The sequence below is a fragment of the Panthera tigris genome, chromosome B4 (genome assembly GCF_018350195.1).
Source record: "Panthera tigris isolate Pti1 chromosome B4, P.tigris_Pti1_mat1.1, whole genome shotgun sequence".
Classification (NCBI taxonomy): domain Eukaryota; kingdom Metazoa; phylum Chordata; class Mammalia; order Carnivora; family Felidae; genus Panthera; species Panthera tigris.
Window position 1 is genome coordinate 16932682 of NC_056666.1, and position 25790 is coordinate 16958471.

A 25790-nucleotide genomic window follows, 5' to 3' on the forward strand; every position below is an offset into this window, starting at 1 on the left:
AGTTTTATTTGTTTAAGTAATCTCTACACCCCATGTGGGGCTTTCATGACCCTGAGAGTCACACACTCTTCCTACTGAGCCAGCCAGGCACCCTCGAAGCACAGAGATTTTTAATATCCTCTCAGGATTATTTCATGTGCAGCCATTTAAATGTTCTAGAGGTAGCCTAAAAACTAGTATATGTATTCTCAAAAAAAAAAAAAAAAAATATATACACACACACACACACACACACACACACACACACACACAGAGACAATACCAGAATAGTATCTACTGTTTTGTCTCTTGCTTTTTTCTTTTTTTCTTTTTTTAACTGTAAAATATATCTTGGAAATTGTTCCATGTTAATACATATGGCTATATATAGGCCTTATTAGTTTTAATGTCTCAATAATAGGCCATAATGTAGATGCACCATAATTTATTTAATCAGTCTCCTCCTGGTAGATAGTTACATTATTTTAAGTCATCTGTAACACAAATAATGCCATAATGAACATTCTTATATATACATCATTTGCATATATTTGTATATACCTATAAAATTAATTAGAGGTATTAATTTTAAGAATCAGAATTGGGATTATTGGTCAAAGGGTAAGTGAATTTTCAATTTTTATAAGTGCAACCAGATTTTACCCTTAAGGGGCAAAGATGTGTTCCACACTAATAAGTGCTTTGCTTTTCATCTTTGCCAAGAAAAACTAGCATTTTCTTTGATTTTGCCCCTTTTAACATCATAATGAAAGTTGGACATTTTCTATATGCTTTCTAAAGAAACCATTTCTCTTTCTGTGAATATCTCCTGTCATTTTTGTCCATTTTTCTCCAATAGCATTGGTCTTTTTCTTACTAATTTCTAAGATCTATTAACATATGAAAGAAATGAACACTTTGTCATTGGTATATTTTTTCCCAATGTTATATTGATTTTTATAATTTTTTATTGTATGTAATAAAATGTATGCTTTTTATGTTTTGAAATTTTAAAATGTGGATTGGTAATTGGTCCAAGTATCGTAAGCTACTTGAGGACAAGGTATGTATTGTATTTCTTCTTGTATCCTCAGTGTCTGGCACATGGTAGTTACTTGCTGAATGAATGGTTGGATATAAACATGATGATGATAAAGGATGGTTCAAGCTGATTGCGTGTGTTCATCCCAGAAAAGTTAAGGAATTAATGGTATTACCATAATGGAATTCCCTTGGTAATTTGAATGCATCAACTTATGCGTGCAGTATTAAGTGTCCAAAGGCATATCCAGATGAGTTCTCTCAAAGGTTTCCTTTTTCTCATTAAGCTCTAGCTCCTTAAACGTGCTAAGAGCATTCTCCTCTTCAAATTGGTCCTTCTGCCTTGAAACATTTTCCCTTACCTCCTTGTATAACTTGTTGCCTGTTAACTTCAGACCCAGCCTAAATATGATTTTCCTTTTAGAAGCCCCTCCTTGTTCCCCCTGCTACATTTCCTCAAAGCACCGTGTGCTTCTCCTGGATCGTCACTGCCAAAATTGTCATAAAATAATGTTTAGGTTATTACTTCTGTAACGTCTGTCTCCTTCACTAGACTGTAAACCCCAGCCTTGTCTTCTTCTCAGATTGTACGCTGGCCCTGGGGATACGGAGGTGAAAAACACAGACTTTCTGCCCTCATCATGGGCACGAAAATACAATCATATATTCTAATGTGTGTGTATATTGGGAAGGGAGAGATAATAATAAATTTAGTTGTACACAATGTTAAATGATTGTTATTTAAATGAAGTGGAAAACCTAGTAGGTGTTATCTTTGGTTTGGAGTGCTCAAGTTTGGTGTGTCTTATGTTTGTTTATTTTAATAGCTTCCTTTAATATTTTTTTAAGTTTATTTATTTTTGACAGACACAGAGAGAGAGTGTGAGCATGAGCTAGGGAGGGGCAGAGAGAGAGGGAGACACAGAATCCGAAGCAGGCTCCAGGCTCTGAGCCATCAGCACAGAGCCCAACGCGGGGCCTGAACTCACGAGCCGTGAGATCATGACCTGGGCTGAAGTTGGACGCTTAACCAGCTGAGCCACCCAGGCGCCCCTGGTGTCTGTTTTAACAGTAGAAGCATCTGGCATATAACACATGAATGCTGTAGCAGACTGCAAAACAGTAGTCCTCAGGCCACAATGCAAGAGTCAACAGGCATGGGCAGCAGCAGTAACAAGATCTTTCTGGACTTTGCCAAACTGGCAAGCCATCTTCGTCCTGCTTGATGGAAGTTTTATCAACAGCTCACATCGTGATCTCACGGTTCATGAGTTCAAGCCCCACATGGGGCTGGCTGCTGTCAGCACAGAGCCTGATTCAAATCCTCTGTCCCTCGCCTGCTTGTGCCCTCTCTCTCTCTCTCTCAGTCTCTCTCAAAAATAAAGAAACATTAAAAAAAAAAAAAAAAGATATTTACTTCTCAGAGCTGAGAAGGCTGGAAAGTCCAAGATCAAGGCACTGGCAGATTCAGTGTCTGGTGAGAGCCTGCTTCCTGGTTCACAGACAGCCTTCTTACTGTTACGACCTCATGTGGTCAAAGCAGCTAGGGAGCTCTCTGAGGTGTCTTTTACAAGGGCACTAATCCCGTTCACATGGGCTCCACTGTGATGACCTAATCAGCCTCCAAAAGCCCACCTCCTAACACTATCTATCACCTTAGAGATTAGGTTTCAACATAAGAATTTGGGGGCGACACAAGCATTTGGTCTATGGAACCATGTACTGAATATTTGCAGTAAAAATGCTTCCTTATTTGTGAGACAGGAAATATTATATGAATTGCTTTTTATTAAGTGTTCTTAATAGAGTCGGGGTTTTTAGCATGAATAACATATTAATATAACCAACAGCACATCTCCCTCTAGCTACGCAGTCTAAAATTCGCAGCAAATTTCTAAATATAGATTTGTATAAACCAGATTGTCTCTAGTTCTTAAATCACCTTCTGAAGGTAGGTTAGCTGCTTAAGGGATGCATTAACTATTTTAGGTCAGTAGGGTACTTTGCAGTGCTTTATTACTAAATGCTCCATACCACTGGCACTTTTCCAGCCAAATCCCTGATCGGGTAGCCTATTTTTAATATTAAATCTCTCTGAACCAAAGTCATATCTTTCTGGAAGGTTAGACTTTTAGAACAGCGTATTAATAATTTACTACCAAATTACTGAGTCATTTGGCCTGCTTAAGTATCTAACCTAGTAGCAAAAAATTATTTAAGCAGTCATATGAGAAAATTCCAATGTTTCAAGTGGAAATGTAACATAATCATTTTAACACATTTTTACAGAGAAATGTAGTTCTTCAAAATGTTAACATTTCAGGTTCAAGTACTTTTCTTTTAATTCTTATTTCTTACCTGATGTAATTCCTGTATCAGCATTCTTGCTTTCTTCCTTCCTTCCTTCCTTCCTTCCTACCCGCCTGCCTTCCTGCCTTCCTACCTTCCTTCCTTCCTTCCTTCCTTCCTTTATTTCTTTATTTCTTATGCATGAAGAGTCTTTCAGAAGACCCAGAGTTTGCCTCCATTCCCCACATGCAAAACAAAGAACAAAAAACAAAAAACTATTAAGGTTAAATCAACAAATTAGGGAAAATATATACCTGCATTGTTTTTTTTGTAACACCAAATGTATTTTCAAGATAGTTTGTTAGATTTTTCGATTGCATTAAGAGCTTTCTACTTTTGTTAAAAAATGGTAACATTACAGAAAAAAATTTAAATTAGCTCTCTGAATTAAAAACAACAGTGACTCCAACTTTATCTCTTCTGTTCATCTTGTGTACTCCCAGTATTTATATATATGTGAATGTATGTATTTATAGAAATGATTCAGGGATTTTTATTTCTTTATTTTATTAACCAGATATAATGATCATTAAGAATTGCCTATAATGCCCTTTAGCCTTTGTAACCATTATTAAATATTATATAATAATCTAAGTGTTGTATGGGACATATTTTAGAATTTTAAGACAGATCCCAGAAGTGAAATCATTAGTCTAAACGCATATTAGTCTAGATATGTATCTAGATACAAACAGAAAGAACATTGTTTTCCCAAAGGGTTTTTTAAAAGTTAAGGAAGTATCAACAAAGTATCAACAAGACCTGAAAGCATCTGTGTTAATGTAACTTCACAACACTGAATGGTACTTTGCAAAGAGAACTAATTTAATGGGAAATGGTATTGTGTTTCATTCAGCAGGCTGAACACTTTTTCCAGATGCTTGTGACTAGTTTACTTTTTGTGAATTTTGTGTTCATAACCTCTGCCTATTTAATACCCATTGATCTCTTCCTCTTTTCTTATCAATGAATATAAACTCTGTGTAAGCAAAGAAAATTTTAGAGGGTAAAACCTTGAAGGACGGAAGCCCTATCCCCTTTGACAGCTGTGTGACTCCCTGGGGGGGACACATATGATGACTCTCCTTTAATGTGTGTAGATGGATTGTTCATTTGCACCTGAGAGCATTCACCCTGGAAGGCAGGAGTCAACAGTTATTGTTTGATTGTTCTGCCACTCAAGGAAAGGCTTGCTGCTGGACTTTTGTATCTGTCTAGTTTGTTAGTAGCGTGCCTTTTAAATATATTACTCAGAATGGCTTAAAGAAATATCTTCCTTCTGTGCTGGCTTGATTTTTTTTTAAATTTCTTTAATGTTTATTTCATTTTGAGGGAGAGAAAGACACCGTGTGGGTAGGGGAGGGGCAGAGAGAGAGGGAGACATAGAATCGGAAGCAGGCTCCAGGCTCTGAGCTGTCAGCACAGAGCACGATGTGGGACTCGAACTCACAAACTGTGAGATCATGAGCTGGGCCGAAGTCGGATGCTCAACCGACTGAGCCACCCAGGCACCCCTGTGCTGGCTTGATTTTTTAAACTCTCTGTCTTCCTAGACATTATATGTGTAGTCACTTTTTCTGTTGTGAATTTAAACTCTCTTCCCATAGACATAGTGGGGCTAGTGCATGAGGAGTAACAGTCAGTAAACAGTCATACAATATGTCTTATTTACAGCGTTTTTTCAACTATCTCTAAGGAAATTTTCAAGAATTTTCTTTCTAGTAGCGTTGATTTTTTTTTTTTTTTTTTATATACTCATTTTACTGAGGGGGAAATTAGCCTGGGGCATATTTACATGACTTGCCTATGGCTTCTCCAATGGGTCATTAGCAGTTTTAAGACTGGAGCTTTGAATCCCTGGAATGAATAAATACAATTAATGGGAAAAGAAGCTTCGTAGAAAATGAGCGCTAATCATATTTTCAAAATGCAAAGCCTCTCTTAACATTTCTTCGAAGAAGGATGCTATATAAATTTTATGTATAATAACTTTTTTTTTTAAGTGGCTTGCTTGTTACGGAACATGTTTATCTAATCAACCGACCATAGCTGACATTTACACTAAGTTGGTTAAGTGATATTTGTTGAGGGTTATGATGAAACACCAAGTGTGTCTTCAGGCTGAAGCCTTAGTTTTATTCTCTTGCTCCCGATGGCGAGTTATTTATTGGTCATTCACAATCTAGGTCAAATTGCTGTTGCTGTTTTTTAGTAAGGGGGAGACTTGAGAATGTTTAGGGTGTTTAGGAATGTTCAGGAATGCTAAGGGGAGGCCCCTCTAGTGAAAGAGCGTTAAGATACAGGATGTGGGGGAGAATAGTCTCTCTCTCTAGTAACCCTTATTCATTCATCCAGTGAATGAATTTATAGAGCAAGAATGCTGTGCCTGGTACTATTCTAGGCACTTGGGGTAAATGAGTGAAGGAAACAAAAAAAATCTCTGCCCTCAGGGATGTTATATTCTATTGGAGGGAGATAGACCCCGAACAATAAATATAATTAATAAATTCTGTTGTATGTTAGAAGGTAAAAGCACCATTAAACAACAACAACAACAACTAGGGGGCATCTGGGTGGCTCAGTCCGTTAAGCCTCCAACTTGTGTCGTGATCTCGCGGTTTGTGAGTTCGAGCTCCACATCGGGCTCTGTCAGCTCAGAGCCTGGAGCCTGCTTGGGATTCTGTGTCTCCCTCTCTCTCTGCGCTCACCCCCCACCCCCCACTCCCGCAGCTCATGCTCTGTCTCTGTCTGTCTCTCTCTCTCTCTCTCTCGAAAATAAACATTAAAAAAACGGCAGGTAAGTGGAATTAGAGATCGTGGAAGGGGAAGGCCTTCGGGATTATCGTTTTAAATAGGATGGTCACGGAAGGCCTCACTGAGAAGGTGAACGCTCAACAAAGCCTTGAAGGAGGTGATAGTTGGCAGTGTGGAAATCTAGAGAGAGAGAGCATTGCTGGTGCCTGTGAGTGATGAGCGAATTTGGAGCAGAAAGAAGGAGTCTGTGTATGGGGAGGAGCGTGTGGCAAAAGGAGGCAAGAGGAGATACCAGCAAAAGAGACTTCGAAGGAGCAGCCAACAGGTGAGAGGAAGACAGAGAGAGAGTGGTTTCCAGAAGGTGTTAATGAGAAAGTGCCTAAAGGATGGGGAGTAGACTCCCATCTATCAAGCTCCTGATACGTTGAGAAAGATGCATACCGAGAACCGACCTGTGGCCTTAGCCATCTGTCACTGACAGTCTTGGTGAGCAGTGATGGCCGAGTGCAGGGAGTCCGTAGCCTTAAGAGGAAACGAGAAGAGAATTGAAGGAAGCGTCAGCAACTTTGAAGCATTTTTTGTCTACAGAGGAGAGCAAAGAAATGGGATGGGGGCTGGCAGAGAATATGGAGTCAAGGGAAGGTTTTCTTAGGCAGAGGGGAGTCATATAGCCCGCGTGTGTGCCGGTTAGAATGATTCAGTGGGAAGACGAAAGGTAGTGTTGTGCACGCAGAGCTTCTGACAGTATCTATACCCACCGTGACTTCCTATTACCCAGAATGCCCCACGTCTGATTCGTTCACTCCTTTTCCCTCATTCAGTTTTTTTCAGCAATATTTGAAGGAAGGTCACCTCGCCCAGGCCACAATTTTTCTGTTTCTTGCCTACTCGTTTCCGTTTTCATGACTGAAAGATAAAGTTTTTTGGTAAGAAATTATATAGCGTGAAACGTTTTTGTCATCTATCACCATCAATCAGTAAATTGATATTAAAGGCCTAAAAAACTCCCTTGGTACCCACCCTCCCCCAACCCGGTGCTGTAATTATGAAAGGAAATTATTTATCATATGTCTAAAATCCCAAACTCAAAGTACCATTAAAATTGGCCCTCTAATTCTAACTTTTCAAAATGGTTCTTTTTACTGGTGTCAAATTTTGTGAATTTTGGGCAGGGTTTCTTCTACAAAATATAAATAGCCATCATAGCCTTCCTTTAAGGAATAGGTTGGTGGTAACAGCGTTTTAATATATTACTCTTTGTTTAAATGTTTATTCATTTTTGAGAGAGAGACAGAGTGAGTAAGCAGGGGAGGGGCAGAGAGAGAGGGAGACACAGCATCCGAAGAAGGCTCCAGGCTCTGAGCGGTCAGCATGGAGCCCGACGCGGGGCTCGAACCCACTAAGTTCGTCACGACTCGGGTCTGTACTTGAGTAACTTAGGCTTCAGTGCTGAAAACTAGCAACTGTTCTATTGAACATAGGAGATGCTTGAATCCCAGCCAGCTTCAGGCAAGATTAGCTGCCAAGGAGGCTATCGAAGGCCAGCTTGCCAGAGTTACATTCATTTTCAGGGAAAAGAGAGAAATTTAAATAGCCGGTTTCTTGACTTCCATTGTTTTCCTATTCTACTTTTCCACTCTCCGTTGTAGGTAAGTAATGAAAAGAAGGCTTTATAATTTTGAGATACTCTGAGGGGGAGGCAGATTTCAGGGTAACAGCCAACCTTTGAGTCCTTCTTTAACACAAAACAGCATTACATCGATGAATGAGAAATTATCTGTTTCATCGGACCTTCACTGTGTCTTTTGGGAAGATAAAACTTGAGGTTCTCTGAAGATGTATATGTGGTGTGTGTGTGCGTGTGAGAGAGAGAGAGAGAGAGAGAGCAACCTAGGTTTAGCAAAAATAGAACTAAGAACTTGGAAGTCCTCTTGGCATTTTATGGCCAGTGGAAATGGCCATACATGTGCCTGACGGACAGAAAGAGATACGTTTTCAATGAAAATAAATAGTAGTTGTACATAGGGATTTGTTCTGGCTTTTCTTTTTATGAACCGATGCATGCCTGAGTTGATGCATCCATTCAGTTTTGAATTCACTTCAAAAGCTGCCTCCCACCTCTGTTGATTATTAGCTTTGTCACCTCGGTCGGGTTACTGGCCTTCCTTGTGCCTCAGTGTTTTCTTCAGTGAAGACAGAGATAGAGATCAAACATTAAATTATGTAATGCTAGTGAATCCACCCCATGTCTAACACAGTGTGAAGCCTTCATGAAAACTTAGCAATTATTATCATTCATATAGGTGGTAGCCTGATCTTAATAAATGGCAATAAATCTTAATAATTTGCTCTGATTGTTAACCTAACGTACGACAATCTCAGAGATAAGCTATCTGCTCTTAGGAGATAGTACTGGGTTGAGAAGGAAGAAAATCAGAGCACTGTGTTTAAATCTCAGGAGACATGATTTTCCCAATAATGTGGAATTTACTGACAACTTAAATGCCACTTCTGCTTGAGAAATTCAGATAGGAATAAGGACCTGTACTGTCAGGTGATGCCACATAAATGAAAAGGATGCCCCAAAATTCATATTCCAGGTATACTTGAGTATGTACTACCTGCAGGGTGAAAAAATGGTGAGGGGGAAGGGAGGGTGTTGAAAGAAATACTCCTGAAAAAGGAGCATGTTTAGCTACACTGATCTCTTTTCTTTTCAGTTCCTTAAACTTCTGAGTATTCCTTGTCCTCAGTCCTTAGCAGACGCTGTTCCCTCTTCCTGGACATCGCTTGTCTTAACACATCCCCATGCTGACTTATTTTTTCTTTCTCTTTTGAGATATTTCAGCGTAAATCACATCTCAGAGTGTTGTATCATCACCCTGACTAAAATAGCTACTTCTTAGGGCACCTGGGTGTCTCAGTCAGTTGAGTGTCTGACTCTTAATTTTGGGTCAGGTCGTGATCTCAGGGCCGGGCGATCGAGCCCTGCCTCAGGCACTGAGCTCTGAGCCTGAGCGTGAAGGCTGCTGGAGAGTCTCTCTCCCCCTCCTCCTCCCTGCTGCTCACTTGCGCGCATGCATACTCTCTCTCTCTCTCAAAAAAAAAATCTTTTTAAATATAAATAAATAAAATAGCTTCTTTCTTCTCACCATTATTATATTCTCACAGCCGGTTTTGTGTTTTCTCGTTGTGATTATTGTTCTGATCACCTTAAAAAAATTGGTCTCGTTCAACTAGATTTTTGGGCTCCATGACAGACACGAAGCTTTTGTCTTTTTCACAGTTATAGTCCCAGCATTTAACTTAGAGCACATAGACTTGCAAAGTAGTCAGTGCTCAATAAACGCATGTGGCTGATTTTGGATTTGGTTTTGGCAAAATGTAGTTTTTTCCTTCAGTATGTATGTTAGTGCCACAAAGTGTCTAAATTTACATATGCTCTTGAGAAAATTGAAGCAATATTTAAAAATTTTTTTTTAATGTTTATTTATTTTTGAGACAGAGAGAGACAGAGCATGAATGGGGGAGGGGCAGAGAGAGAGAGGGAGACACAGAATCCGAAGCAGGCTCCAGGCTCTGAGCTGTCGGCACAGAGCCCGACGCGGGGCTCGAACTCACGGACCGCGAGATCGTGACCTGAGTTGAAGTCGGACGCTTAACCGACTGAGCCACCCAGGCGCCCCAGAAGCTAGTATTTTAGCTTTTACATAATCCTACAAGTTACCACACAGGGATGAACTTGCATGGATTTATTACCATCGCCTAGGATAATATTTTCACGTGAAGCCAAATGGCAGACCGATCACATTTGAGATTTTCATTGATCGAATGGGTATGCAAGTTCTATGACATTTGCGAACCCAAGTATACAGTATTCGTGTCAATGCGTTTCATCCCAATAGTCTGTAACATTTTTAAGGTTCTTGAGGCAGGAAATTGTCATTATTTGTAAATGGTAAATGGGTTTTATTCCTGAAGAAACCAACAGTGCAGGGGGTAGCAATTCATTTTCTTAGAGATCCAGATCTCTTCATAGAAAGAAAAAGTTAATTCTCAACTGTGAAAAGAGGCGACAATATGAGAAATGAAAGAATTCTCTCTGCCAGCTAATGCACAGACAATACAAGATGGAAGTCTTTGCCTTTGGTCTTTGGTTTCAGAAGTCCTTCCCATTCTGCTTTTTTCTAAAAGCGTGGGCCTGAGGAATATGGCGGTGGAATGTCTGTCTATCCCATGGCAGGTCAGGAGGAAGCAACTGAATTCAGACTTGCCATTGGCTCAGCATAGTCCTATACAGGAGGAGGGTCATTTGAAGTCTTGAGGGTTTTGGATGGAGCGTAGATTTGTCTAGAATCGGGGGAACCCTGGAATACTGTGAGAAATTGACTTTGTCCAACAACATTGCTTAGTCTTCATATGAAGATTCCCTATAAAAATAGATGGACACTTTAGGATTGAAGATGCCATTCCTGAGTAGGCTTATGACTCTCGCTCCTCTGGCTTTAGAAGAGAAAATACAGGAATGCTCAAGAAAAAAAATGATGCTGGCAATATATATGATTGAAACAGTAGAGTACAGCGTCAAAAAAGCAAACTGCATATGGAGAGCCTGGGTGGCTCAGTCGGCTGAGCATCCGACTTCGGCTCAGGTCATGATCTCTTGGTCTGTGAGTTCGAGCCCCACGTCAGGCTCTGTGCTGACAGCTCAGAGCCTGGAGCCTGCTTCGGATTCTCTGTGTGTCTCTCTCTCTGCCCCTCCCCTGCTCATGCTCTGCCTCTCTCTCTGTCCAAAATAAGTAAATATTAAAAAAAAATTTTTTTAAAGCAAACTTTCTATATACAAAAAAAAGTATGCTTTTTGTGCAAATATTAGGCATAAATTGGGGGGAAAAACAAAAACTGAAGAGTAGTTACAAAGAATGAGGTAATTCGGGTGCCTGGGTGGCTCAGTCGGTTAAGTGTCTGATTTGGGCTCAGATCAAGATCCCATGGTTCTTGAGTTCGAGGCCATCATCCAGCTCTGCACTAACATTATGGAACCTGCTTGGGATTCTCTCTCTGTCCCTCTATCTGTGCCTCTCCCTTGCTTGCATCTAGCTCTCGCTCAAAATAAATAAAACAAACCTTTAAAAAAAGCATGAGTTAATCCAGTTAACTAAATTTCCTGTGAGCAAAGCACATGTATTTGGAGTTAAGAGTTCTGAGGATAAAAGTGAACGATCCTGGATGAGTTTTGGTAGACGTTAGGGTACAAGTTATGTTTTGGACCTGTACAATGAGGAATGAGAATATTAAGGTGTAGGAAAGGAAATATTTGTAGCTAAACTGTGATATACCCACCTGCAAGGACAAAACTACAGAAGACCAGCTCATCACATTGTAGCAACCCAAGAGATCAAGGGCACATCTTGTAATGAACTTACTCTGGAATTATGGAAATGACAGCCAGCTGTTCCTGACTGAAGACTGCTTGAGGCAGAATGACCCAGAAAGTCCATATGGTACCAAAGGCAAAAGCTTAATTAGATATGTTACTAATAACTGCATAAATCCACACTCCCAGAAGGAAGGAGATTAATTGTAATGCGCATGTTGGGAGGGTGACTTTCAAAAATGCAAGAACTCTGGAAGCTAAAACATGCTATTATTTAATAGTGGTTATCTTTGGGTGGGAGAATTTAAAGTGACCTTTATTTGTGCGTCTCTGCAATGGGTACATGTAACTTCTATAATGAAAATATTTTGTTGCCATTTTTCTGCTACTACTACAGATCCAAGGAAAGAAAGTATGGTGGCCCCTTCTATCAACCTCACTAAACATCATTTGGGAGTCACATCTTACATTGTAACATAGTCAAAAGTTAATTTATTATTGCAGTATTCAAAAGATCATTGCCAGAAGTCACTGTAGAGGTTTTTTGTTTTTTTTAACTGCTTGATTATTTAAACCTGGAAACAGGTCTCAACATGACTGTGCAATTAAAAGCTACATCTGATTATTAGCAAAGGACTTTTTAAATCATATTTTGTTCAAAAGGGAACAGGATAGTGCACAGTTATGTGTGTGTTATGCTCTTACTCTCCTTATGGGGCTAACTAATGACCGAAACTTTGTATCTTCACTGTGTTGTGAATGGAACCTTCTGCAGGGTGATTGGGTTTAAAATGCTAACATTTGTGACAATGGGGCCTGAAGCCTTTTGTGGGATAAAGCTGTGCTTCCGGGTAATTTTCTACTGTGCTACACTCGCCATGAGAAACCCTCTGGGAAGATGAGGAATCCCCCTAACGTGTGTGGATGGAGAAAATTTCATTTCTCCCTTGTGAATTTTACTGGAATTAGAAATTGCAATGCATTTTATATCTCCCATGCATTTTACATTCACTTCGGAAGAATATAAATAACCCGTTTATTGATTTATGGATAACACAGTTGGGGTGTATTCAATCTATAACTTATTCTAAAGCCTCTATTCTGTATTTTCTAGCATTTAAGGCATGAAGATTGGTCTTAGCCCACAAAAGAAGGGAGAAAGAGATGAAATGAAGGAAGAGAAAAAAGTAGCAAAGATTTTAAAACCTCCTGTCATGGGGCACCTGGGCGGCTCAGTTGGTTAAAGGTCAGACTTCAGCCCGGGGCATGATCTCACAGTTTATGAGTTCGAGCCCGTGTCGGACTCTGTGCTGACAACTCAGAGCCTGGAGCCTGCTTGGATTCTGTCTGTCTGTCTGTCTGTCTCTCTCTCTCTGCCCCTCCCCTGCTCGCACACTGTCTCTCTCTCGTGTGCTCTCACTCTTTCTCAAAAATAAATATTTTAAAAATTCATAAAAAAGTAAAAATAAAACCACCTGTCTTTCATTTGCATGACACTTTACAAAATAATCCCCTTCCCTACCACACAAACAAAAATGTAGTTTGGAATGCAGTGTTTGAATTTTATGTTTACCAAGCCATCTAGAAGTGTGTATTTCTTCGTAAAGAAGAAATGTAATCTCATTGGTAGAGGAAATTAATAAGTATCTTTTCTTCTCGAGCTTCAATCACCCTATTTATAAAAAGAGTTTGGACTCAGCTATTCTGTAAATCTTAACTCGAGCTAATAAATCAACCGCACTTTGCAATTTCTTCATAATTGTTGTTCTGACAGTTCATACTGTTGTTTCTTCTAGGGACTTTATTTCAAACGGTAGTTTCTCAGCTGGAGAAGCAGTTCAAAGTCATTTTGAGCTCGGTTAAACTCATTGCTTAGAGCTGTGATTACTTTCATGTCCTAATTAAAGGGGGAGATCTGTCTCCTGCATCTTGTTTGGGAAGTCACCAGCAATCAAGGGCAGTTTGATGTTATGATTGATGAGCACCATTCATCGCTTTCCACTGTCCAGTGATGCCTGCGTGATATTGCTTATCTTTGAATTGTCTTATGGCATAGGATATACTTTGTGTAGCAGGGTAATGAAAAGGGCTCATTAAATGAAAAGATTGCATGCTTTGTCTTTGAGAGGCTGTTTCAACTGAAGCAGAAACATGACAAACATACCATGTGCCTGTTACTATAGAACCGAAAAGCCCTCTCCAGCTGTTTACACTTCGGATGCAAAATGGCAATTTGACATAGACTAACAGTGTGATGTAGGCATCTGCGTAAAAAGGCTACATATGGAGCATGCCCAGTGCAGTGAGTGCCTCCTCCGCCCTCCCCCTCCAGATCTCTGAAGATAAGGCTTGAACTTTGCACTTGCAAATGTCACTGCATACGTTTTGCAATGGGTTTTTTTAAAAAAGGTTCTCTTACAACTAATTTCCTGTAGCAACCCAAGCGCAAAGAGGAGAATATTTAGAGTAATAAGATGCATTAAGTTTAGAACGAGTTGATGCCTGTCTTTGAATGCACTTGAAGTGTTCTTTATTTTTAAAGCAGTATAAGGCACTCGAGTGTTTGTTTTCCCCTCCCTGGAATGGGAAAATAAGCATCTCCTTGGATTGGAGTCCTCCGGGGTAGGGAGTGAAAGCCCCGGTGGCAGGAAGGGACGGAGAAGAGGGGCTTGCCCAGAGCATGGATAGGAAAGGAGCAGGGGCTCTCCAGGGCTCAGCGCGCACTGAGGATCCGTGCCCGGGGCTGCAGCTGCGGATGAGAAAGGCGCTGTCTGGCTAATGAAGGCCACCTGGATCAGGCTTCTGAAAAGAGCCAAGGGAGGAAGGCTGAAGAATTCGGATATCTGTGTAAGCTCAAGGGCTTTCGTCTGGGGGAGATTCTATATTGTCGTTGCTTCTGCTGTTGTTACAGTGAGTGCTGGCAGGGGCTCCTGTGATTTAGTAATATGATCCTGATTGCAAGACAGGGAGCGAGGGAGAGTCCTATAATTTTCCGAGCTCCTTTGCCCGTGTTGTGATTTATTGCCGTAGAAGCCATCCCGGGCAGGTGTTTTCTTTAGGCAGCTTTTATCAAACGTCTATTTAAAGCGATTGGAAAACGTGTTGCTTAAAGATTGAGTGAAGCTGGCTGCTGTTGCCTTACAGTTTTGTCCGTGAAGGTATCAGGTGAATGAAAAGGTACAAAAGGATGCTTAAGATTACCGTGGGAGTCATCATCTCCCGGTAGTGACATTTTGGAGAATTCAAGTTTATGACTGGTTAGGAGTTTCTTTTATGGGTTTTTTTTTTTTATTAGACGTAGCTTCTTTCTACTTGCAAATACTTGCTTTAGTGTGTAGAATGTTCTCGAAGCCATCCTTGAAACCCCTCTATGCCCTTCAGCCGGGCACTGCACCACGGAGCTGGTTTAATTATAAAGGGACTTGCTCTGGCTTCCAGAAAGGAGAGTAATCGGAACATAAGACTTGGGAAGGAATGGTCCCACAGCTCTCCGAGGGAACGGTCTGCAAACCAGAGCATGATTTTTCTCGATGGTTTGCCACAAAATGGATTCTTTTCTCCTCTTTTCAGGAATGTATGGCATCATCTAGGAAGCTAACTGCTGTGTCAATGAGACTTTTCCAATGCAAACATCATAGATGGAATCTATTTTAAAATGCAAATTTCTCTCTCAAGGGTTCGGCAGACTCCTACACCAGCCGTCCGTCCGACTCAGATGTTTCTTTGGAGGAAGATCGGGAGGCGGTACGCAGGGAAGCAGAGCGACAGGCCCAGGCCCAGTTGGAAAAAGCAAAGGTAAAACCATTTCTCCCTTGCCAAGCTCTTTCTTGGCCGCTTGTGCTGGGTCTGTGATGGGCCACCTGTGGAAGTTTCGTTCGAAGCCGATGGTTGGTCTTTTACGGCATTTCGTTGGTTTTCAAGAAGTACCAGAAATGGGGTGTGTTGGATTGATTTCCTTGATAGGAAAAGGAAGTGTGATATATGAGAGTGGCCTTGGCTTTTCCGTTGTGTTGTAATCGAAGCAACTTGTTTCTGTGGGTGGATAGTTGATGGAGGCACTCAAAAAAGGATCCCCAAATCTACAAAGAGGAAAACCTGCTTCTAATCACAAAGTGATTGTAACTTCATTATTTCGGTAAACCATTTCTCTGTTCAGGAAAAACACTTTCCTCAGGGCAATTGTATATTTTCTTAGACTGGAATGGTCTTTTCCCCAAATTTTACTGCATAGGTGTTTTGTAATAGCATTTTCTTATATTTAACAAAGGGATTGCATTCTGCTTTTCAAAAATAAAGCAATAAAGGATTTTATGGGTTCAACGTGTTCCTTCCTTTGGAACATGTTCTCCTCCATTCTAATAACAAAGTGTGTATATGTGGAAAGGGGAACTGGAAACCAGATATAAAATCTGTAAGTACAGTATTTAGCCACGAGGATGGTGCATTTCATTTCACGCATGGCAATGATTTGAAATCTTTTTTCCCGTGGAGCCATTCAAATGCCAGCAATTTCTAAAGCATAGATTGTTGTTCAAAGTTACGGTATCTTGGCTTGTGTGACACTTGGTAACTTTTAAATGAACACCTTTCACGCAGTCGTTCCTTTTTGGGTTTGGTTTTGGGTTTTTTTTGTTTTTTTTTTTTTTTTTGAAAAAAAATTGCTTTGCCAAAAAGAATTAGGTACTGTGTTGATCTTGCTAAAAAAACAATCAAGGGTGGCACGAGGCACTTTGGCTGGCTGCTTCATCTCTGAGAGGAGTAAAATCTCTGTGTGTTGCTATGGGAATTGTGGCTTGGAGATTCTGGCTGGAATGCACGGACGGTCCTTATGTAATATTCATGGCCTCTCGCACAGCTGCCATAGTCGTTTACAGAGCAACTGCCAGGAGGCCTTGACTTTTAAAAAGCAGTCTTTCCATACATCAAAACGGTGTTCTCACCTCAGCTGGCAGGGAGGTCATTTCCAGATCTGACACCATCTTGACCGCAAGACGGGTCCTGCACAGCAGGAACAGGTTGCTGATGAAGCAAGGCGTGGGCCTGGTTTGCTGTCGGCTCTTCTGCTCAACCAGACTTCACCGTTTAAAACCTGATGATGCCGCAGTACAGGTGAACTTGGAGGACATCAGGCCAAGTGAAATGAGCCAGTCACAGAACGGCGAGCCCTGGGTGGCTCCGCTTACACGAGGCATCTAAAGCCCGACTCCCAGGAGCAGAGCCTAGAATGATGGTTGCCAGGGGCTGGGAGGAGGAAGTGGGCAGTTGCTAACCAACAGACCTAAAGCTGCAATTAGGCAAGATGAATAAATTCTAAATTTTTTCTTAATGTTTATTTTTTTGAAGGAGAGAGAGACACAGTGTGAGGTGGGCGGGGGGGGGGGGGGTGAGGGTGGGCAGAGAGAGAGGGAGACGCAGAATCCGAAGCGGGTTCCGGGCTCTGAGCTGTCAGCACAGAGCCTGATGTGGGGCTCAAACACTCAAACCACGAGATCATGACCTGAGCTGAAGTCAGACGCTCGACCGACTGAGCCACCCAGGTGCCCCAAGATGAATAATTCCAGAGATCTGTTGTATGACATTGTGCCCGGAGTTATCAGTCCTGTACTTTGCACCTCATAGGTTAAAAGGGTAGGGTAGATCTCTTGTGAAATTTCTTACATACATATATATATATACTTATATATGTGTGTATATGTATCTTACACGCATATATATATATATAAAATTAAGTACTGGAGAAGATTAAACAGTGAATGTATGGCTAGCAAAGTTAATTGCCACAAGTTTGCCGTGTAGCTAATATATGTTGAGTTTGAGAATCTGAATTCTTTATTCTATATTTTGCACCAGGGTACAAAGAAAAGTCTTGGGGGGGGGCGGGGAATAACAGTTTGTGTTCCAGAAATAAGAGTGTTGTATTTGCACTAATTTATTCATGTGATTTTCACATACCAAAATTAAACGGTTTTCCAGATTCGTGTCACATCAGCATACAACCCTGTGTCTTGTAGGTTTGGTTTTTAAAGTCTTCAGTTACATGCTTGGGGCATTTTTGTCCATGACTGTGTTTCCGAAGCCCTCCATTAGGGGCGCCTGGGTGGCTCTGTGGGTTAAGCGTTCGGCTTGTGCTCAGGTCAAGATCTCATGGTTGGTGAGTTCGAGCCCCGTGTTGGGCTGTGTGCTGACAGCTCAGAGCCTGGAGCCTGCTTCGGACTCTGTGTCTCCCCATCTCTTGGCCCCTCCCCTGCCCATTCTCTGTCTCTCTCTGTCTCTCAATAATAACAAATGTTAAAAAAAAAATTTTTTTTTAAGTATTCCATTATGTGATACAGCTGCGTAGAACTGTTAAATTTATCTTTTAACCAGCCTGGATCAAAATATTCATCCCAGACCAAACCAGGTTCAAGTTACTTGTCATACAGACTAAAAAGTTTATTGTTACGAATGACTTAGAAGATGAGAGGAAAATGAAGGGAATTTAAAACAAAGGCAAAACAGTTGAAAGACTGTTTCCTGTGTTTAATGAAAGGAGTTTATTTCCATCCATGTTTCTTCCTTAAAATTCGGTCAATATCTTGAACCTTTGATGTATTCAAACGAGTGAGACACTAGGATGAGGGAGAATAGGAGTATGTTCTGAAAGAACATGGAAGGACTAGGATTTAAGTGTACTTTATGTGAAAATCATGGTTCGGTAGGTCTGGTTTATTCCTGAAGAATGGATGAAGAACAGGGATGGGAGAGGCCTTATTCATTAGCTTATGTTTATCTGTTCCCCTTTCACTGTCCCTTCCTTTATGTCAGTATGACTTTTCCAGCCCTTTTATATTTTTTATGTAGTCATTTAATTTTTAAGTTTATTTTGAGAGAAAGAGCTCACGCACAGGTACACGCGAGCAGCGGAGGGGCAGAGAGAGAGAGAGGGAGAGAGAATCCTAAGCCGGCTCTGGACTGTCAACGACGAGCCCCGCGCTGGGCTCGAACTCACGAACCATGGGGTCAAGACCTGAGCCGAAATCAAGAGTCGGATGTTTAACTGACTGAGCCACCCAGGTGCCCCTGTGGGCCCTTCTGTAAAATGAAGCCTTCAAGCTTAAAAATACATGAATTCGTCATTTAATTTTAGATAGTTGAAAACACATTGCACATCCATTCTGGAAGAATCGAAAGCTTTGCACATTTCTGTTGTAACCATCATAGCATCTCTCAAACGGGAAGACTTTCTCAGTGGGTGCTGTATCTCACTGCTCCCACAGATCACATGCAGTAAGGCTGTGCAAATGTCTGGAATAAACCTCAGCAGTATTTCAGATCCTGGCCCTCTTTAAATATGAACTACATGATCCTTAATTGCCTTTAAGAGCGGGTCTATAAAATAAGGTGATTGCCAAGTACGAGAAATGAGAGACGCTGCCTTTTGAAATTAAGTGACCTATAAAAGTTTCTATAACCAGGCACTCTGTGCTTCCAGTGAAAGTCAGTACTTTTCCCTCCTACTTTGCTATGGTTTCTCTTAAAATAGTAAACTCTACAGTGAACAAATTATGTATTAATTTTGAGGCACAGAAAAATCAGCTGACATGACCTTGTGTTTGTAGCTTGGGGTTTTCCTCCTAAATGCATGTTTCAGTCCTTTTCGGTTTTTATCCTGCTTTGCAAGTCTTGCCTTATTGAAGCTGGTGCCCTTTGATTTTTGCCTTTATTCTCATGCTGATCTTTTTGAAAAGACAGCTTTATTGAGGTGTAATTCGCTCATCTGAAGTCTACAATTCGGTGGGTTTTAGTTTGTGCACAGAGGTGTGCAACCATCATCACAATCGATTTTAGATATTCACTGCTCCTTAAAGAAATTCCGTGTTCTGGGGCGCCTGGGTGGCTCCGTCGGTTAAGCGGCCGACTTCGGCTCAGGTCATGATCTCGCGGTCCGTGAGTTCGAGCCCCGCGTCGGGCTCTGTGCTGACAGCTCAGAGCCTGGAGCCTGGTTCGGATTCTGTGTCTCCCTCTCTCTGACCCTCCCCCGTTCATGCTCTGTCTCTCTCTCTCTCAAAAATAAATAAACATTAAAAAAAAGTTAAAAAGAAATCCCGTGTTCTAAGTTAGCACTCCCTACTCTGTCTCTCCAACTCCCTCAGCCTTGGGCAACTACTATCCAACTTGGTGACTCTTGATCTGTGAATCTGGGTGTTGCATATAAATGGAATCATGAAGTAGGCTATCTGTTGTGACTGACTACCTTCACTTAGTGATGTTTTCTTCCTTTCTTTTTTTAATGTTTATTTTTGAGAGCGCACAAATGGGGGAGGGGCAGAGAGACAGGGAGACTGAGGATCTAAGCAGGCTAGGTTCTTACAGCAGCGAGCCTGATGTAGGGCTCGAACTCACGAACCGTGAGATGACGATGACCTGAGCTTAAGTTGGATGCCCAACTGACTGAGCCACCAGGTGCCTCGGTAATGTCTTCAGTGTTCATCATGCTATATCGTGTGTCTGTACCTCATTCCTTTTTATTGCCCAGTAATATTCCATTCATTGTATGTGTATATTACATTTTATTTACCCATTTATCACTGGTGGACATCTGGGTTGTTTCCACTTTTCGCTCTTGTGGATAATGCTATTGTGATCATTCACCTACAAGTTTTTTGCACGAACATATGTTTTTGTTTCTTGTACATATATATCTGGGAGTGAAGTTCCTGGGTCACATGACCATCTTTTTAAAGTGAAAGAATAACTTTTTTCTTGTCCCCCTTACTCCCCAGAGCTGATCCCTTCTGCTGTATATGCAGATACTCTGAGTTAGGAAGTCTGGATGTGGAAAGGACTGGAACAGAGACGAAACAGGTTCAGTGCAGTATTCTCAGCAGAATGGATTAACATGAAATTTTAAGTTGACTGTTCTCTCAACAGTGAATGTCTACTTATTAAAGAAATTGTACGGGGCACAGTTGGTGACTACACAGGATGTAGAGCCACAGAGAAGCTTCACTTTTTTGACATCTTGCCAACCTGAAAACGTCTTTATTCTAGCCTCACATTGAATTAATAGTTCAGTGAGGTATAATATTCAGGTATGCTGAATCTTCTCTTTTGGGAATTTTGAAGACCTTAGTTTGTTGTTTCTGCCTTCCAGCACGTTTGATATGCTCACCGGTGTCATTTGGGTTTTGAGGGTTTTGTTTTTTTAATTTTCTGCAATACATAGAACTGATCGGCCTTTGGTATTTGGAGATTTTGCATTGGTGTGGCTTTCGTTGATCACACCCAGCTTCTCTTATGAATGTTCATTGTGAAGGACTTGTCACTTCAGTTCCGGGAAGCGACCGATTTTTATGTGGTCATTTTTTCCACTGTATATTCTTCTTTTTCGTGTTCTCTAGTTTGTCAGATGTTTGACTGGACCTTTCTTCTGATTTTTTTTTTCCCTCTGTCTCCCAGTCTTTTGGTTTTACTGAGTCTTTCACCACTTATCTTCAAACCCATCTACTGAGGTTTTTGTAGTTGAACATTTCTAATTCCCAAGAGGTTTCTTCTCCGCTCCCTTTTTATAGTTGGCTGTTCTTACCCCATGGCTGTAAGATTTTCTCTTATATCCCATATGCTATTAATTTTAATTTTTCTATATGTCAGTGCCCTTCAGACTTTTAAAATTTGGTATTATTTTTTACATACTGGAGACTTTCTTCCAAGATTTGCTTTTTGACGGTCTATACATAATTAAGAGCAAGACCTTGTAAAGCTCCCTGGAAGCTCTAAGTGCAATGGCAATGGTTTTTGTTGATATTTTGTAGGTGTAGAGGGGAGGGAGTGCCTTTCATTCCGTCTGGTCTGTGTTCCTAGCCCGGAGTCTCTAGCCTTTTGGTGTTTTATGTTCTGTCTCCACTTTGTTAATTGCCACTATCATTTTTTTTTCTTTTTTTTATTTTAGAGAGCCTGCATACAAGCAGGGGAGAGGGGCAGAGGGAGAGAGAGAGAGAGACAGAGACACAGTCTGTTTTTTTCAATTTGTTTAAACATTTATTCATTTTTGAGAGACAGACTGTGAGTGGGGGAAGGGCAGAGAGAGGGAGACACAGAATGGGAAGCAGGCTCCAGGCTCCGAGCTGTCAGCACAGAGCCTGACGCGGGGCTCGAACCCACCATCTGTGAGATCATGACCTGAGCAGATGTTCCATCAGCTGAGCCACTCAGGCACCCTGAGACAGAGAGAATCTTAAGCAGGCTCCATGCTCAGCACGGAATCCAACACGGGTTCCATCCCAGGACCCTGGGATCATGACCTGAGCCAAAATCAAGAGTTGGAAGCCCCAGGGACTGCCCAGGCTCCCTGCCACTATCCTTTTCTCTAGTCTGCATTTTCGTCAACTCTGATTTCCTGTTCTATCTGCGGATTTATACTTTCTCGAAAAAAAATATTTTTAGGAAGAAGCATATGTTCATTTGACCATGTTTTATTCCCTCATATTCACCAGTAAACATACTTTATATAAAAGAGAAAAAGTGTTTCTCATATTGCCTTAGTCTGTAAATGCCTTAGGCATTGGGAGAATCGGACCCAATTGGAAATATTCCCCGAACTAGCCTTTTCAGAAGAAAGAAGAAACATGACTGTGTTTATTCACCTTCAACCTGAAGATGACCTTTCAATTTCAAAAATATTAAACATTTTTTAGTGGTATTTATTAATTTTGAGAGCGAGAGAGAGACCACGTGAGTGGAGGAAGGGCAGAGAGAAAGAGGGAGAGAGAGTTCCAAGCAGGCTCCACACTGCCAGCACAGAGCCCCACGTGGGGCTTGAACCCATGTAACTGTGAGATCATGACCCGAGCCGAAACCAAGAGTCAGACGCTTAACCAACTGAGCCACCCAAGTATCCTGAAAATATTCTTAAAAATGTGTCTGATTGAGTAAATTCTGTGGGAAGTAGGAGAGAAGTCTATGCATTTGCCTATATTGCATACTTTCTTAAACCTACAGGATAGACTGATGGAGAGAATCCAAAGAACACGTGACAGGTATTAGACTAGAAAGGTACTCCTGGGGGGTGGGGGGGACATGGTTAATTGGTGAAAATCCAGCAGAGAGATCTCCTCATAGGAAACAAAAATATGGCAGACTTTCTTAGGAAAGTATTTGAGGCTAAAATTGTTTTCCCATCACTGATCTCAATGCCGTCTTTTAATTTTTGCATTGAAAAATTGTCAACTCTCCTTTGCTTGTAGCAGTCACCTTCCAAACAAAGCTAGTTAACTGGCTAACTATGTCCAATCTCCAGCAGCGTGGGCTAGTTTATTGTCCCAATACACGTTGGCTTACATTGCCTTTTTTTTCTACCTGTAAGAAATCAAAAAGTGCATGTGAGCCCCTGACCCCGTTTCAGGCTTCTCCATTAACTCGTAAGTGTGACTGGATGGGTGTGGCCCTGTACCCTGGTGCTGTAATTCTGCCCATCTCCAATGGTAGGTCACAACGACAATAGTAATAACAGCAATGACAACATTTCCTGCAGGATTACTGCTCATGGTAGCCGATTTGAAAGACACGAAAGGGAAAGCAAAGCTGTGTGTCTTGAGAGCATTTTGAAGTACTTTTGAGCAGTTAGGATCACGAAGTACGTATAGAATTGGTTCCTGGACAGCCCTTTATGTCAGAAAAATCCTCCCGTGTTCTCCCAGTTGGCTTTTGCCATGGAACAAACTGCTCTCAGTAGCTTAAAGTCACCACCGTTTTTACTTGGGCCCCATTCTCTTCTGCGTGATCACCGGCCAGCTGGGGGGTTGGCTGGTGACCAGGCGACTGGGAGGGCCTCCTGCATGTGTCTTCAGGTTGACCGCTGTCCGTGTGGGGGTCTCCTTCTTTTCTAGATGGTCTCTCATCCCTCAGCAGGCTGGTTAGCTCTGTCTCATGCTTGCTTGAGGGTTACAAGCACACCAAGAGACACCAAGTCCCAGTGGGCGATATTCGTGTCTCTTCTCGAGTCCTGTTTGCTAGGGTCCTGTTGGTGAAAGCAAGCCATGTAACTAAGCTCAGAATCAGTGTGCAAGGGAACTACTAAGGACATGGATCCAGCTGGTGAATTGTTGTGGCCATTTTCTTTTCTTTCTTTTTTTTTAAATTCATGTGTTTATCTTGAGAGAGGGAGGGAGAACCTGAGCAGGGGAGGGGCAGAGAGAGAGGGAGAGAGAACCCCAGGCAGTCTCCTTGGCCCCTGCGCAGAGCCCGTTGCGGGGCCTGAACCCACAAAGTGTGAGAGGCGAGATCAAGAGTCGGATGCTTAATCAACTGAGCCACGTACACGCCCTCTCATGTGGCCATTTTCTGTGAAGAGCCTGCCCTGCCATTTTGTCTCCCTTCCCGTCTTGGAAAAAGAAATCTCTCCATACCTTTTTTTTTTTTTTTTAATTTTTTTAAATGTTTATTTATCTTGAGAGAGAGGGAGAGCACTTGTGCACAAGAGGGGGAGGGACAGAGAGAGAGAGAGAGAGAGAGAGAGAGGGAGAGAATATCCCAAGCAGGTCCCATGCTCATCATAGAGCCCAATGTGGGGCTCAGTCTCACGATCATGAGATCATGACCTGAGCCGAAACCAAGAGTCAGAGGCTCAACCAAGTGAGCCACCCAGGCGCCCCTCTCCACACCTTTTAAAACAAACAACTGCCAGGCACCTGGGTGGCGCAGTCATTAAGCATCTGACTTCAGCTCAGGTCATGATCTCACAGTTCATGAGTTCGAGTTCCACATTGGGTGAGCACGAGCCCCAATTCAGGTGAGCCTTGCTTCTCTCTCTGCCTCCCTCTCTCTCTCCCTCCCTCTCTGTTTCTCTGCCCCTTGCTCACTTGTGCCCTCTCTCTCAAAATAAAATAAAATAAAATTAAATTAAATTAAATTAAATTAAATAAACATCCATCTTCCCTCACATCCCATCTCTCCGTTCCTGTTAGTGCCAACCTTAATTACACCAGGTTTCACCCCCCTGTTTCCATTTCTTTTCCTTCTTCCCCACCTCTTTGAAACTCATTTCTGTCTCTTGTCTTTCCACTGATAGTGACAGAAAATCTCCTGGGACTTTCTAATCAAGCCAGTTGACTTTTTCTTCCGTGTACCCTTGACTTCTCTGGAAGCCTCCCTTGTCCCCCCCCCCCCCCCATATCACCTTCGTCTTTTAGCTTTTGACTGTGACACAAGTCTATTTCTGCTACCTCTCTGGTTGATCCTTTTCAGCCTCTTGGGCTGCTGCTTTTTGTTCCCTCCCCTGAAGTATGGAAGTCCCTCCAGCCACATGCTCAGACCTTGACCTTCTGGCGTGCCCTTGGTTTTCCCACTGATGGGCTCCTCAGGAGCTGCTGCACGGGCAAAGGGGCGCCCTGCGATGTGTTCTGTGCACTCCTTTGGGATTCAGCCAGAGCAGCTCGTTCCATTCATGTGACATAGTGGGACTCCCATGTATGTCTTACTCTGAATATAGAGCTTCACCTCGACACCGAGTTTTAAACCGTGGCTACCTTCCGCTCACTGCCTTGTACTTCCCACGGCTTCCACTTTTTGTCCGCAGCTCTGCCCCAGCCTCTCTCCCTAGCGTTGGTAATGTCACGCCGTCTTCTCTTTGGTGTCCCTATCAGTTCTGCCCCGCCACCCCCATGTAAAATGGCGCTCCCATTTTTTCTCTCAAACCCTCTCTTCTCTGAGCTTTCCGACCTCTGTCAATGTGAGCTTCGTCCTCCTAAGTGAAGCCTTAGTGCCCGGATGGCAAATCTTTAACATAAAGGGTCAGATAGGAAGTATTTTGGGTGCCTCGGGTCTCGTGGTCTCTGTCGCATCCTGTCAACTCAGAGAAACCTGGATTCGCATTCCATCTCTGCCGTGGACTGGCCGCCGGACCTTTTGCTAAGTTCCGTGTGAAGCTTATTTGTAGCTCCAGTGACAATCGCGTGGGCTGGTACGTGCCACGCCCAGGGTTCCCAGTCGGGTCTGGGTTGGGCACAGACGAGGTACACATGGCCCCTGCCATCCAGCCCAGTGTCCAGTGGGGAGTTCGTATTAGAAGTTACGAAACCGCTCTTGCCATTTCTCTTGAGTTGCGTCAGGTCAGCATACGCTGTTTGGTGACTACTGCATTCAGAATTTATTTAAATTTATGTTAGTTAACATGCAGTGTAGTATCAGTTTCACGAGTAGAGCCCAATGATTCATCACTTGCATACACACTGAGTGCTCATCCCAGCAAGTGTCCTCCTTAATGCCCATCGCCCGTTTTTTTTTTTCAAAAAATTTTTAACGTTTATTTATTTTT

The 25790-nt window shown here is 42.1% G+C and overlaps 1 protein-coding gene across 5 annotated transcripts in view; it reads left to right on the top strand.

The window, feature by feature from the left end:
• Positions 1 to 25790, top strand: part of CACNB2 (calcium voltage-gated channel auxiliary subunit beta 2) — a 382396-nt gene that overhangs the window by 239226 nt on the left and 117380 nt on the right. For 4 of the 5 annotated variants that reach the window (XM_042991177.1, XM_042991178.1, XM_042991179.1 and 1 more), the window contains one exon: positions 15176 to 15295. In XM_042991177.1, the coding sequence (XP_042847111.1) occupies positions 15176 to 15295 (120 nt within the window). Of the gene's footprint in view, positions 1 to 14150; positions 14348 to 15175; positions 15296 to 25790 lie in introns of those variants that run through there. The other variant, XM_015537185.2, reaches the window with a different exon arrangement.